The sequence below is a fragment of the Bos indicus x Bos taurus genome, chromosome 8 (genome assembly GCF_003369695.1).
Source record: "Bos indicus x Bos taurus breed Angus x Brahman F1 hybrid chromosome 8, Bos_hybrid_MaternalHap_v2.0, whole genome shotgun sequence".
In the NCBI taxonomy this organism is placed as follows: domain Eukaryota; kingdom Metazoa; phylum Chordata; class Mammalia; order Artiodactyla; family Bovidae; genus Bos; species Bos indicus x Bos taurus.
The window spans coordinates 59,348,972-59,363,624 of NC_040083.1; the positions used below are offsets into that span (position 1 = coordinate 59,348,972).

General features: G+C 48.8%; 1 protein-coding gene across 7 annotated transcripts in view; it reads left to right on the forward strand.

Annotated features, from left to right (window-relative positions):
- Positions 1–13,652, forward strand: part of UNC13B (unc-13 homolog B) — a 225,486-nt gene extending 211,834 nt beyond the window's left edge. For 5 of the 7 annotated variants that reach the window (XM_027549578.1, XM_027549576.1, XM_027549577.1 and 2 more), the window contains 15 exons: positions 5,025–5,151; positions 5,285–5,381; positions 5,615–5,758; positions 6,066–6,143; positions 6,607–6,684; positions 6,926–7,014; positions 7,249–7,401; positions 7,523–7,646; positions 7,755–7,811; positions 8,004–8,084; positions 9,018–9,165; positions 10,622–10,678; positions 11,484–11,576; positions 11,757–11,916; positions 12,082–13,652. In XM_027549578.1, coding sequence (XP_027405379.1) covers positions 5,025–5,151; positions 5,285–5,381; positions 5,615–5,758; positions 6,066–6,143; positions 6,607–6,684; positions 6,926–7,014; positions 7,249–7,401; positions 7,523–7,646; positions 7,755–7,811; positions 8,004–8,084; positions 9,018–9,165; positions 10,622–10,678; positions 11,484–11,576; positions 11,757–11,916; positions 12,082–12,367 — 1,772 coding nt within the window. In that variant the 3' untranslated portion in view covers positions 12,368–13,652. The remainder of the gene's footprint in view (positions 1–5,024; positions 5,152–5,284; positions 5,382–5,614; positions 5,759–6,065; positions 6,144–6,606; positions 6,685–6,925; positions 7,015–7,248; positions 7,402–7,522; positions 7,647–7,754; positions 7,812–8,003; positions 8,085–9,017; positions 9,166–10,621; positions 10,679–11,483; positions 11,577–11,756; positions 11,917–12,081) is intronic. The other 2 variants (XM_027549579.1, XM_027549574.1) reach the window with 2 other exon arrangements.
- Positions 13,653–14,653: the final 1,001 nt, after the last annotated feature.

Below are 14,653 nucleotides of genomic sequence, written 5' to 3' on the forward strand. Positions count from 1 at the left end.
CCCTAGCCAAAGCACCTGTTTTCCATCCCTTTCTTCTCCCAGACAACTACACTTTCCAAGTGAATAGTGCGGTGAGAAACTAGAAGGATTCTAGGCATAGTGGGTGATAGGCCTCAGGAGACCTTGGGTAGGCAAAGCTTCAGCCAAAGGAGTAATGGAAGTTGCTGTGTGGATGTAGGTTCCTCCTTCCAGCTCCAGAGCAAGCGCCTATTTCACACTTTTCCAGCCCAGAGATCAACTCTTCCCATGCTGGGTGTTCTCGAGTGGCCCACTCCCTAGAGAATGGTCTTACGACACTTGCCTTTACAGTTTTACAGCATCATGGAGCTTTAAATACATAGATAAGATTATTTTCTCACACCATAGACTGCTTGGCCTGACTTTCTTTGAAAGTTGTTCTAGACTGGCATGACAAACCCAGAAAGATACTTCTTTCCTCACTTCTTCCATGGAACCAGTTATTACTCATCTTGTTCATTCTGCTTATTCTGTTCATCTCCCACTTTGGCCCACAAAGATATCACTCCCTATCAGACCTTCCTGTGTCAGACCTTCCTGTTTCTACCCATCTGTGCTCACTTATAAATAAGTGCATTTCCTGTTGCTGTATGTTATGTCAGTCGTCTCCTCAGTCTGTGAAAGTGGACCTAGATAGAGGGGGAGCAGTCTGGAGCAAGGACAAACCAGAGTCTGCATGTGTTATTTGGGTAGGGTGGTAGGACATGGGTAACCCTCTCAGACTTTTAAACTTTTGAGGTTTAGGAGCAGTAAGTTTTGAGGTTGAAAGAAACCCTGCAGATCTGTGCTTAGTTTGAGACAGTCACGTACTGTCCATGCACGTTCTGTAATTCTTCCCCAGAACAGGCTGCCTCCTGTCCACACTAGGTCATGCCTGGGGCTGTAGGCCATGCCTTAGCTGGTCCGGCCTCTGACTTGGTCACCTGTCCCTTTCCCCCAGGTATCACATGGTGAGTGCGACGAGGAGTATTGCCCCAGTTCTTAAAGAACTCCAGCTCTAGTGAATTTAGGGGGCAGGGGCAGGGGCGGGAAGACAAGTACGTGTGAAAAGTATATTGATTCCACAAGAGGAATAGTGTAAGGCTGGGCAGAGGTTTTTCAAACAGAGGAAACAGGTAAAAAGGGGAAACAGCAAGAGGAGGGTGGAGGTGGGGGCAGGAGAGGGGCGTGCAGGGCTGGGCCCCAGGACTTCTACCTGCCACCTGCCAAGTCAGCTCTGCTTTTATCAATTTTATATGAGGCTTTAAATGAAATTTCTTTCAAAAGGGGAATTCTGCTGATGTTTAAAACATAAAAGAGTTGAAAACTGATTTAAAGAAAGAACTCATGTTGACCTGGTTTCAAATCTCAGTTTTACCACTTACTCCTCAGTGTGTTCTTAGACTGAGCTACTTAGACTGAGCTACTTAATTCTTGTGAGCTCCCATTTTTATTAATCTATAAAATGGGAGTGATGATAGCATCTATTTCGTTGAGCTAACGAAGTGGCTGAGATGTATGTGACATACTTAGAATACTGCCTGACATTTATTAAAGGCTCATGAGCAGAGATGCAGTGTTAACACAATAGTATTTTTATAAGATTTTACCTCAGTGGGAAATGGGGGCAGGCAGAACAGGGAGAGACTGGAAGCTGGGTACAGATGGTCTGATAGTTTATGGCAGGGGGATGGGCTGGAATTATAGCAGAGAACTTAGAGGAAGAATGGGCTTGGCTAGATATTGGAAGGAAGCTGTGACAGGACTTGGTGATTGTCAGGATGGCGAAGGGCAAGAGAAGGGGAGGGGTTTGGAGACCTGGCTGATAAAAGGATAGTGTTGACCGCTGCTGTTATAATGCTACCATTCACTCAGCCTTTCTAAAGTCAACTTTGTTGAGGTATAATATGCATAAAATAAGATAACACTCTAAGAGTACAATTTGATGAGTTTTGACCAATAAGTACACCTGTGTAACTACTGTCCCAGTTATGATACAGAACAGAAAGTTTCTTCAGTAAATCCCCACCCTGTTCACCAAGCATATTGAGTACATTCTTTGTGCCACATACTATGCTAGTTGTTGGAACCCCAGTGAGATAAATGAGGCATAGTCCTAGCTGGTGAGAAGCTCAGATCAGTCTAGATAGCAAACCTATAATTTGGCAGTTACAATTCAAACTTAAGTGCTACCAAGGGAATAAGCATTGGGTGCTGAGAATCGCATAACCCAGACCTGGAAAGAGCACCTGGGAGGGCTTTCTGTAGGAGGTGATATACTGACTGACACCTGAAGGATGATAGAACTTATCTGTGGGGAGGGAAGGCATTCGTGACAGGGAAGGGAGCGACAGACATTTTAGGCAGAGGTTACAGTATGTTCAGAGACTTGGGTTCTAGAGAGAGCTGGCATGCTTCAGGAACTGGATACGGTAATTCAGTGTGATTAACACTTTAGAGTGTAGGGGAAGAGATGAGTGAGAGGTGAAGACAGAGAAGCAGGATAGAGCTAGATCATACAGGAGGTTTTAAGCCATATTTAGGATTTTGGACTCTATCCTGAGGCCGTTGAGAACCATTGAACAGCAACCCAGGTTAAACAAGGGATTAACATGACCACATTTTTAATATAGAAAAACCACTTACTCTGGCTACCATATAGAGAATAGGTTGGAGGAAGACCAGATTGGAGACTATTATAGTAATCCAAGTTGGAGATGGTGGTAATGAGACCTAGACAGGTACAAGTGTGACTATAAAGAAATGGATAAATTCCAGAGAAGTTTTAGAGATGAAATTAACAGGGATTAGTGGGTTAAATGGATATGAATAGATAGGAAGAAGGAAGACTTGAAGATGATGCTCAGTATTGAACAAGAGGGTAAGATTAGTGTGTATTCTATGTTCAACTTCAGCTGAAGATGTTAAGATAGCAAAAGATGGTGACTGGAGTTAAACCCAGGCAAAGTGAGATGTTCCATCAAAGACTTGTACAGACATTACCAGAACCAGAGAGAGATCTGGGGGAGATGTCAGCAGTCTGGTAGTTGAAATCATGAGGTTGAAAGAACTCTCCAAGGAGAAAGATGAATGGAGGGAGGAACATGGAAGTCAGGGGCAGGAGAAGGTTTAGATACTCAATTGCCCCTTTTTAACAGATCAACCATCCTCTAACACCCCTGCCCCCCAACAACAGCCTCAAGTAACTACTGGAGCATGACTCCATGAGACTTGTTAGAATAAAGTGTGGCCAGTATTTCATCCGGAGAAGGCAGTGGCAACCCACTCCAGTACTCTCGCCTGGAAAATCCCATGGGTGGAGGAGCCTGGTAGGCTGCAGTCTGTGGGGTTGCACAGAGTCGGACACAACTGAAGCGACTTAGCAGCAGCAGCAGCAGCAGTGTTTCATCATTCATCCTGTTAGGTTTTGTACCATAGAAGTTAATTAGAAATTAGGGATTGAGGCCGGACTACAGATTATGGATTGACAGAGAAAGTGAGAATTCTCTGCAAACGCAGTAGCTTGAAGGTCCCTAGAAGAAGAGAATCAGGGAGCTCTGAAGGGATGGAGCAGCACTGCCCCTTCTCCCAGTGGGTTGTTGACCAGAAAGGAGAGAGGGCCCTCCTGGTGGTTCCTTCTTATGTTTCTAGGTTCTTGGCCTGGTTTAAGGACAGCAGGGTGGTGGAAGACAAGGGGGAGGCCCTGGGAGGGTGTCTTTGGTGTCCGTGACTTTTTCCCTTTCTGTACTGCTCATTGGCGTCTCTGCTCTGTCACAAGCCTCCACTGTCATTCGTATACGAAAAGTCCTCTTTCTGAGTGGTAAGCACTTTCGGTTGTTGTCCCTTTACCTCTAGTCTTACTCCTTTTTCCTCTTCTCTGGCTCACTGCTTCATAGAAGAGTCTGCAAATGCAACCTTGGGTTGAGGCGGTGCTGCCTGCAATACCGGGAGATGACATTCCTGGGACAAAGGAGCCTTTTGAGGCTGAATCCCAGCCTCCCGTTTCCTCCTTGGGTGTCTGCTGTACTGATTGACAAGGGCAGACTGGCTGTTCTATCTTGACATGGAGGAGCATCACCTGTGGCAACTCGGAGTTGAGCAGTAGTGTTCCCAAGGACAACGACCTTCCCTTCCCTGTCACTCAGTACTCTCCCCATTTTGCTTGCTTTCACCATTATGTTACATGTAAGCACACAGTTGGCTTTTATTATGCAAACAAAATTAATGCTTCATCTCTAAAGGGGGTAGATGAAGGAAACCTGTGGGTGTGGCCAGTGCTCTAGACTCTCTGGGCAAGCTGTTGGTGATCTTTATCCTAGATTTTCCAGAAGCCTCTGCTGACTTGGCTGTATAACCTTTCACATAAGCATCCCATTTCCTGTAGCCGGATGGCTCTTTCATCTGGTTGTGTTTCCATGGTTTCCACACTGACTTATTTCATACTTCTCCGAGAGTTCATTTTCCAGTGTTTCAGCTCTGCTCTGGCGCTGTTCAGTTTACCTCAGGATTCTGTTACACTGTGGCTGCTCAACTGCTCTTTCTGTTAGCTTGGGCCCACTTTGATTTTCCCTGTCTCTGTGTGGCTGTCAGTAACCCATGTATGTCATGTATGACTGCTCATCTCTGCATTTAAGTCCATCTGAGGAAATGGCTCAGCTACTAGGATTAGTAAAGCCCTGGAAGATAAAGCGTAAAGTAAAGCATCATCCCTCTCGTGTCCTGGGCCGTTTCCCCACTAGTCAGCCTTAGCGCCCATATCCTTTTCTCCTCTTCTTCACCAGTAGCCCGTATCTCACTTGCACTTCCAAAAGTCAGCACAGGAAGACTGTGGGCCTTATCTGGGTGTCTGACTTAGCCTCTAAAGGAAGATTTGGGTCAGGCTTTTAGCAGAATACTCACTGCTAGGGAGAGATGACTGTGGGGAGGTGCTGGGAAATCACTCCTCTTCTAAGACACCTGATAGCACCATCCAACTGGATCCGCCTGAGCTCAGGAAGCTCAGACCCCGCCTCTCTCCCCGCAACCAGAGCATGAGAAAGACAGACTGTGTAAGAGTGCTGACTACATGAACCTGCACTTCAAGGTGAAGTGGCTCCACAATGAATACGTGCAGGATCTGCCTGCCCTCCAGGGCCAGGTGCCCGAATACCCAGCGTGAGTCATCATGTGGGGGGCTGCAGAGGGAAGGGGGGCTCAGGGGCTGGGCACTGCCAGTATCCTTGCTGTCAGGCACGTGGCAGCTGCCAACCACTAGCTCCAACCCCTCCATCTTCCTGCCTGGCTGCAGGTGGTTTGAGCAGTTTGTCCTGCAGTGGCTGGACGAGAATGAGGATGTGTCCTTGGAATTCCTGCGTGGGGCCTTGGAACGAGATAAGAAGGATGGGGTAAGTCAGGGGCTTGAACTTCACAGGTGTCTAGCCAGGTCTCCCAGCAATTAGCTGTCAGCAGGAGTTCCTGGGCGCTAGCCGGGATGGCCATCCCTGCCTGATAGAGTCCATATGGAGGGCTGTCCAGAGCCATGGAGCCACCCCTGCTGTGCAGAGAGCCCCTCAGAGCCTTACAGACTTGGGATGAGGTAGCAGCTGCAGATGATGACCCTGTGTGTGGCCTTCCTTAGTTCCAGCAGACATCAGAGCACGCGCTCTTCTCTTGCTCTGTGGTGGACGTCTTCACACAGCTCAATCAGAGCTTTGAGATCATCCGGAAATTGGAATGCCCAGACCCCAACATCCTTGCCCACTACATGAGGAGATTTTCTAAGGTACCATGACCCTCCTACCCTTTTCCCCTTACTCCATTACACTCATGGCCTATCTACAGACCTGAGATCAACCCCTCTTTGTGATGGCTTTTGGGTATAGCCTGGCGTCACCCCATGCTCCTTTACTTGAATCTGGGGCAGACAGGTGGGTTTGTTTCAGTGGGGTAGAGAGGGAGATTGGTCCCCTACTTTGAGATTCCTCTTTATGTACATGTTGTTACTGTTCTGGGAGAAGTGTGACCCCAGGTACTATCCTCATGGGGAAAGCTAAGGGTCCCTTCTCCTTCCTCTTCCTCTTTCTTCTCAGACCATCGGGAAGGTGCTCATGGAATATGCAGACATCTTATCAAAGAACTTCCCAGCTTACTGCACAAAGGAGAAAATGGTGAGGGCCAGGCTCTTTGCTTTTGAAACTATCCTCAGAGCTGAGGATGGGGTGATGCTCCTGACTTGTGATTCCCAGCAGGGCTGTGCTTGAGATTATGCCACAAAATAACAAGAACCTGATAAGGAGTTACTTTGAGCCTCCATTTGGTAATTTATCCTCTACTGAGCTAGACCTTTGCTTAGGCTTTCTTTTTTTAAAAAATACATTCAGGGAGTTATAAAGGGTAATCCCATGAATACCTGGGGCCCCCTATTCAGAGTTAAAGCAGAAACATTTGCTTCTAGTCTTCATTTAATGAGAGCCATCAGCATTGCTTCCAGATCTCAGTGCTTAGGGAGAGACAGGTGTAACACATGCTGTAAATTCCCTGTGGTTTTTAGAGTCATGTGAGAGGCAGGGGCCCTAGACTGAGTTCTGTGCTGAATGGAGCCAAGACTTAACACTTCATCCTTCCCCACAGCCTTGCATCCTGATGAACAACATGCAGCAGCTGAGGGTGCAGCTGGAGAAGATGTTTGAGGCCATGGGAGGCAAGGAGGTAGGTCTGAGGTTCAGGGTTGCTGCATTCTCTCTTTGTTCCCAAGCTCCTCAGCCGTAGAACTCTGCCCTGTCCTGACTGGGTCTAGACCTGAAGTTTAGCTTGGGGTTTAGAACTGGTTTTAGCTGAGAGATTTGAGTAGGCACTGGGGTAGAGGCCCTAGGAGGGAGGGGTTGGGGCACAGGAGGGGAGAAAAGCCTAAGAGAACCAGCTTAGCCAAGCCTGCCTCCTATGGATACAGCTGGACCCTGAAACTGCAGACAGTCTGAAGGAGCTTCAGGTGAAACTGAATACAGTTTTGGATGAGCTCAGCATGGTGTTTGGAAACAGGTCAGTGGCCCCAGAATGCACGGCCCTCAGAGCCAGTTGTGGTGCCTGGCCAGTCCCGGAGCCCCTGCCCCACTGGCCTCCGCCCAGCGCACCTTTGTGCATCTTCCCCGCTTCCTGCTGGCCTGCCCTGTCAGCTGCACCACGTGTGTGCTCGGGTGGGACCGAGCAGCTGGAGCCGCTTAGGGCCCGTGTGTGTGGGGGTTGAGGAGGGCCACACTGGGGGCACATGTGTAGTTTCCAGGTGCGGATTGATGAGTGCGTGCGACAAATGGCCGACATCCTGAGCCAGGTGCGGGGCCCAGGGAACGCATCCCCCAACGCACGGGCCTCGGTGACTCAGGATGCAGACAGTGTGCTCCGGCCTCTCATGGACTTCCTGGACGGCAAGTGAGTACAGCACCCAGTACTGTCCTGTAGGGACGAAGCAGGTAGAGGCAATCAGAAGAGCTGCTCAGGGAGGGGGCCTCTCAGCACTCACCCCATCCTGACCTGTGGCCTGGCCCTGCAGCCTCACACTTTTTGCCACTGTGTGTGAGAAGACGGTCCTGAAGCGGGTACTGAAGGAACTCTGGCGGGTGGTAATGAACACAATGGAAAGGATGATTGTTCTGCCTCCACTTACTGACCAGACGGTAAGGACAGCTCCTTTCCAGTTCCTCCTGCTGTATCTCCCTTACCCAGCTCCCTGCTTCCTGATGGAGTTTGCAATTCTCTGGTTGAATGATTCTCTCCCTGCCCAGGGCACCCAGCTGATCTTCACTGCTGCCAAGGAGCTGAGCCAACTTTCCAAACTCAAGGTACTCTGGATACATGGGGTCCTTCTGCAGCCAGATGGGAAGGGCAGGGGTTGCCTGGGAGGGGGGAAATCTGAGCTCTGAAGACTGAAGAGGAGGAGAAGGAGAGAGGCATGCAGCTGTGGGCTGACAAGTGGGGGACCTTCATGACAGCCACAAGCTGTCCTGATGTTGTTGCTTTCTCTGGGGCTCCAGGACCACATGGTGCGAGAGGAAACACGGAATCTGACTCCAAAGCAGTGTGCCGTCCTTGACCTCGCCCTGGACACCATCAAGGTGGAAGACCCCCTCCTTCAGACTGCCTTCCTACCCTACCCTCTTGGTCCTGGCATTCCACTCGGCCAGATTAGGGGTCCCTCGGGCCCCCTCACATCCAGGAGAGAGTGGGTTTTGTATCTGTATCTTTCTCTGTTGCATCCACATTCCTCTTGGGAGCAACCAAAATGGTACCTCCTGTGTGGCCTCACGTGAATCACCAAAGAGCTAGAACATTTATTCTTGGCTTCTGAGGACACTTTAGTTCACTTAGTAACCTCATTGTCATTCTGGAATATTTCCCAATGGGAATTAATCTTCCAGATCCAATATCCCAGATCGGGCTAAGCTCTTCATTTATGTTTAAAATCATTTGGGTTTCAAAGGGTATTTTTTTCCCCTACAATGCATTCATTTATTCAACCAGACAACATGTGTCCAGGCACTAATACACTAGGAAGGATGCAGAGAGAATCAGATATGGTTCCTGCATCAGGATACTTATAATCTGGTATAATTTGGTAATAACCAGAGTATCATCCGGTATAAGGTGGTAATAAGGCAGGTACACATGGGCTGTGATTCAGGGCACTGGGGAGAGAGGTAGGTCATAGGTATAAAGTGCTCTAAGGGTTCCCAAGGGTAAAGCACCACTTCTGACTAAAAAGCTTCTATCCTGTATCTGTGCCTGTCCATATAGATTCATCCATCAGACATCACGTCCAGAAGTGTGGCCATCCCTTACCACTCCTGCCAGATACTCACATAAGTCTCTGCACCTGAGAGACTGTGACCCTGGCTCTGTGTGGCATTCCTGATCTTGTTTATTGAACGACTCCCTGTCCTCTTCTGGCATCTTTGCTGGCCTCTGCTTGGATGTCCTTTCTCAGGATTTGTTGGGGAGCTGCCTCTCTGAAGGGAGATGATGCAGTAGCAGTTATTCTTGTCTTTCAGCAATACTTTCACGCCGGAGGCAACGGGCTGAAGAAAACCTTCCTGGAGAAGAGCCCAGATCTGCAGTCCCTGCGCTATGCCCTATCTCTGTACACACAGACCACAGACACCCTCATCAAGACCTTTGTGCGCTCACAGACTGCCCAGGGTAAGGCCCAAGGGTTTCAGGTCCCCACTCTCCTCCCTGCTATGTCTCTGCCCCTAGGGAGTCAGTCTCCTGTAGCCCTCAGGGAGGCTCCAGGGACTTCTTCAGAAAGCCCTTCACATATAGACATCAGGATTTTCTTGATGGACCCCAATACTTACCCCTACCTACCCCAGACTCATACCAGATAGGAATCCCAGAGATCTGGGAGATGTGCCTGAGCTTTCATTTCCCAACATCATCTGGCCAGTGCATGTGTCTTGAGCTCAAGGAGTATACCCTGTTTGATAGGAAAAATGTGTGAGGAAGCCTTGAGAATGAGTGGTTAAGATACTCGTGAAGTCTTACAGCTTTGGGAGCCAAAGATTTCCCAGATTCTCCAGTGTGGATGAGAAGAAGACTAAGAGGGGTGATCTGTGGGAGCAATTGAAAGCAGGGTATGGATCACGGGGCTGTACAGACCTGAGGCTCCAGCTTCGTGGGTGATGCTGGTGCACGGGGCACCCAGGTAGCTGGTTCTCGCCCAATGATTTCCAGTTCTCAGAACCCCTCCCAGTCTCCAGGCAGGCCCATTCATAGCCAAACACATCTGTACAAACACGGCTCAGACTGCAATTCAGACCCTGACCCTGAGGAGGAAGTCCTCTTGGGAAGGACCTTCAAGATGCAATCATTAATTGCTCCTTCCAGGGAAACCTAGGCCTGCTGCCCAGAGGAGTGAACTTGGCAGGGGCCTGGGGGTGGGAAGGCTTAAGCCTTACTGAGCTGTGAACTGACCCAGATTGGAAGAAGGAGGGGATCTAAGCAGTTAGGATGGGGTTGATGGAAGATTAAGAAATGCAGGGGGACCTGCAATACTGTTTCATTTTCCACATGTGTTCTTATTTCAAGCCCAGAGTGAGAAGAAAGAGCAAAAGGAGTTATGAGCCTTGCTCAACAAGATAGGGGGACCTTTCACAGAGATGAGTATGTGTAAAGGCCCATAACATCAGAGAGGCTAGGAGTTAATCTAAAAGGCTTTTCAGAGACACTGAGCTTTGAGCTAGATATAAAGATGAGGTGAGGCTGGACTGGGCACATAGGAAGTAAGACCAGGCAGGGGTGGTGACCATGGGGAGTCTGCAGTTGTGTGTATGTGTTCTACCCACTGCTTTGTCATTTGGAGCCTAGGAAATTAGAGCCTACAGCTTTCTTTATTGTGTCATGCTGGTCTCAGAAACTTGCTGTATGTTCTACTGCCTCTGTCTGTGATTTGGTTGATGTGCAAACTGTTAAGTATAATTTGGAGCATTCACTGGCCCCAGTTCTTAGACTTCTCTCTGCACCCTGCTCCATCTCTGTGCTCCCTCAGACTATGTGTTAGAGCTGCTCTGAATGCCTGTGAACTTCTTAGACTCTAACTGATTCTTCTTTCTCTGTCCTACTGCTGCTACCTCTTGACTTGCCTGTCCTCACTCAGTGCATGATGGGAAAGGTATTAGGTTTACTGCTAATGAGGACATTCAGCCGGAAAAGGGTACGTTATACACCATGCAGATGTGAATCTAATACGGGCTAATACTGTCCCCTGTGAACTAGAATGAGCTGCTTAAGGTGGGGCTGAGGGAACCAGATGTCAAAGGTCAGAGGTTCTATCCCAAGTCTCAGAGTTGGGCAGTGTATTTGTATAGTCCAAGATGGGGTTAACAATAGTTGTCTTCAGAATTCCCCCACCACTCCATCTGAGGACAAAAAAAATTTTATCTGGAGTGCAGGGTACTGGGGTTTTCCCAAAATAGAGTGAGGCCTCTACTGAGGGGAGCCTGCAGACTGGCCAGGGGGCATTGGGGAGCTGTGTGTGGAGAGGTCCAGGTTTGAGTAGGAAGAAGTCACTGTGTGCAGGGCAGCCCATAGGTGGGAAGGAGCTGCTTTGGGCTGGATGGGACCCACATTGTTCTGCTGAGAAACCATGGGGTGGACACAATTCTCAGACAAAAATATAGGATGGCGGCACTGTCCTTTCCCATCATCTTTCAATGAAAAATTCTTCAGCCCAGGAGATAAGAGAAGTTTGGAGAACCTGAGAGATTTCAGTTGTAGTTTTGGAAGAAGTTTCACCTAAAATGTTGTCACCCTGACTTGTATTTTTATACACAGCCTCATTCTTCATCCCCTTTCTTTTCCTTTCCCCGTGGCTCACATCCCCATAGCTTCTGTGGGTGACTGCTTCTTGCTTTAGGGTGTAGGATAGTAGCCTCCCAGCTCTTGGTTTTACCTGGAGTAACTGGGCCTAAGGTCTTCAAGTTCTCCGGTAGGGAACCATCTGTCCCTCTGCCCACCAGGGTCCGGTGTGGATGATCCTGTGGGAGAAGTCTCTATTCAGGTGGACTTGTTTACACATCCTGGAACTGGGGAGCACAAGGTCACAGTGAAAGGTGAGTGGCATGGATGCACAGGCTTGAGACCTTTTCTTGCCCAGTGGCCCCATCAGTCAAAGGCAGGGACTGCTTATCCCAGTCCTTCAGCTTAGCCCTCCTCCAAGGGGAATCCCACCTGGGGGCTTAAGAACTGGGAATGCGTGATGGGTTACCTCACAGGTTTCCATATTTGTGTAGTGGTGGCTGCCAATGACCTCAAGTGGCAGACAGCAGGTATGTTCCGGCCCTTTGTCGAAGTCACCATGGTTGGCCCTCACCAAAGTGATAAAAAGAGGAAGTTCACAACCAAGTCAAAAAGTAACAACTGGGCTCCCAAGTACAACGAGACGTTTCACTTGTAAGTTATGGTTGGGGGATCTAAAGGACTTTGGGATGGGGGTGATCTGTAGAATAAGAATTAAAGAGAGGAGAGAAGGGATGGGCTGGATGGTGGCTGGGGTGAATTCATTTGAGGACGCCCTCATCTCTGGTCTCCTATCTTCCATTTACCCTGTGCTCACAGCCTCCTGGGAAATGAAGAGGGGCCAGAAGCCTATGAGTTGCAGATATGCGTGAAGGATTACTGCTTTGCCCGGGAGGACCGTGTGCTGGGGCTGGCTGTAATGCCTCTGAGGGATGTGGCAGCCAAGGGCAGCTGTGCTTGCTGGTGCCCCTTGGGCCGTAAGATCCACATGGATGAGACAGGCGTGACCATTCTCCGGATTCTGTCTCAGAGGAGCAATGACGAAGTGGCCCGGGAGTTTGTGAAGCTCAAATCAGAGTCTCGTTCTATGGAGGAGGGGAGCTGAGCACCCAGACTCCTGTGCCAACCAGAGGGCACCAGTTCCACCAGTCAGGGATAATAAGAGTTACTACATAGTCATCTTAGATCCTCACAGTCAAGAGGCTGATTCATTCAGTTAGGAAAGTTTAAGGGAAAATCTAGGGTGGTGTGAGTGTGGCTTTTCACAGAAAGGGTCTGAATCCCTGACCAGCAGGTCTGTGGTGCTAGGAGCTGGGCTGTGGGGCTTACCACACAGGGAGATTTTTCATGGAGGGGCAGACATTTCTGAGAGTGTCAGCCATTCTTGGTAGAGATCCTTCCACTCCTACACCCCTTTTTTCCCCCCCTCCATACCACACCTAATCCAGTTAGATCCATATATACCAATCATTAGAGGAACATGTTTAGAGGGCCTGGAGCTTGTGCCTAATGAGGTAAGTAATCCGTTGAGTCTACAGGTATTGCTGAGCCCTGTAGTCTGAACTGGAGTATGGCCAGGGCAGGAACACACAGAATAGAATGCAGACCATCTGTTGAGCAGAACCCAGCAGTGTAGAGTAGCTCAAGTGAGTACAGGGCATTGAGACTGAACAAGATATCTTTCAGCAATGAGCTATGCTAATCCCTTCCCCCAGATTAGCTCTCATGAGTAGAACCAGGTTCACATGGTGCTTCAGAGGCCTGAGCAGAATTTCTTTGGAACCCAAGCACCAGGGGCCACCTGCCCAGGAGTCTCCCTACCTCACTCCTTTAGGAAGGGGAGTGATGCTTTAGGACATGAAAGGCTCTTAAGTATACATATCTGAGAGCTAGTTGAAGAATCCAGGAGAGAGGGCTTCTTCATAGATAAGCCCTGAACAAAGCCAAAAATTGTGGAAATCAGTCTAGAAGGAGTCCTGTTCACCTATGGCCACTGCCTTTTGGTGGTCCTTCCCCTTGCAGACAGAATCTAGCCTTTGTCCTCACTCCCTTTCATTTAGGTCAGCTGCTGTCCCCCTCATAAACCGTTCAACTCTACAGAAGGAACTTAGACTGTGATCCCTCTGTACAGGCTAGATTGGGGGTGGATGGGGAGCAGAGGGGGAGGGGGGCTCAACACTCCCAGGGAGTCATGTGGACTTCCCAGGCCCTTGCCCAGAGATGTGACATGATCCTTCAGTATCCTCATAGCAGCCTCTTGGACTTCTTGAGGACTCTGCATTAGCCATTACATGAAACAAGAAACGAAGCATCTTTGCTGTTTTAAATTGTATGTGCCATTGTTATAAGAAATTATTGACTAGTCTGTAATAAATTATCTTGTAGCAGCCTTTGGGATCTGGTAATTCCAGTAAAGTGTGGAAAGCTGTAGAAATGACTTTCTAATATGACAGATTTAGACCAGCGGCTCTTTCCTCCTCTCTGCAGTCACAAGCGGAGGAGCCTAACACAGCTAGGGGAAAGGGCAGATTTCTGAGAAAGGGTGCGTGGTGGGCGGGGGCTTGGGGAGGAGGGGTGTGGCGGGAGGCGGGGCTCTCTCTGGGCTGGTTAGTGGGGCTCCCGGGCACCTGCGCAGAAAGGTGCGTTAAGATGGCGGCAGTTCCCTGGAGTCGACGGCTGCGGAGCGATGGTGAGAAAGAGGCGCCCGAAGGTGGCGCCCGAGGAGAGGTTATAACCTTCTCCCTCCCAAGACTGAAGAGATTGTACCCCTCTTATCGCACTCTGTGTATTTCCCAGTAGCTGTCTGTCTTTATGCTTTCTTGTAAACTGTTCTCCCAATCCTCCGCATCCCCATACTGGAGTATATGCGTTTCCTAGAGGCTTCAGAGACTTATCTGCCCAGATACCTAGCAGAGGGGATCTTCCCCCACAAATTCCTTCCCGAGGGTATCTGTCTAGTTAATAAAGCAGATATCCCCTAGACCCCCAGTCAAGGTACATTCCTACTAACTCAGGAAGTTTTCTGTCCACTTTTCCAACACTGTCCACAGAGTCTCTCAGAAGGAAACCGTGAATCCTATACCATATTTGACTTGAAAGTGGCACGTTTGCTATCATTCTTCTCTCATATGGAGCAGGAAACCTACCCCATAAGGAAAAGTCAGACTCTGGCTGATAGCCTACAAAAGACTTGCATATTTGAATTAGTAACTAACTTTTAAAAAACATTTAACATTTAAAAAATGCATATTTCCTGCTTTGGGGGAAAAACTGGAAAAACTTAATGTACCCAAAAAATGACAGGTGGTTGGAGCTCAGAGCAACTAGCAAATTAGTTTTCTACAGTTTATATAGACTCCAAGGACTTCTCTGGTGATGCAGTGGTTAAGAC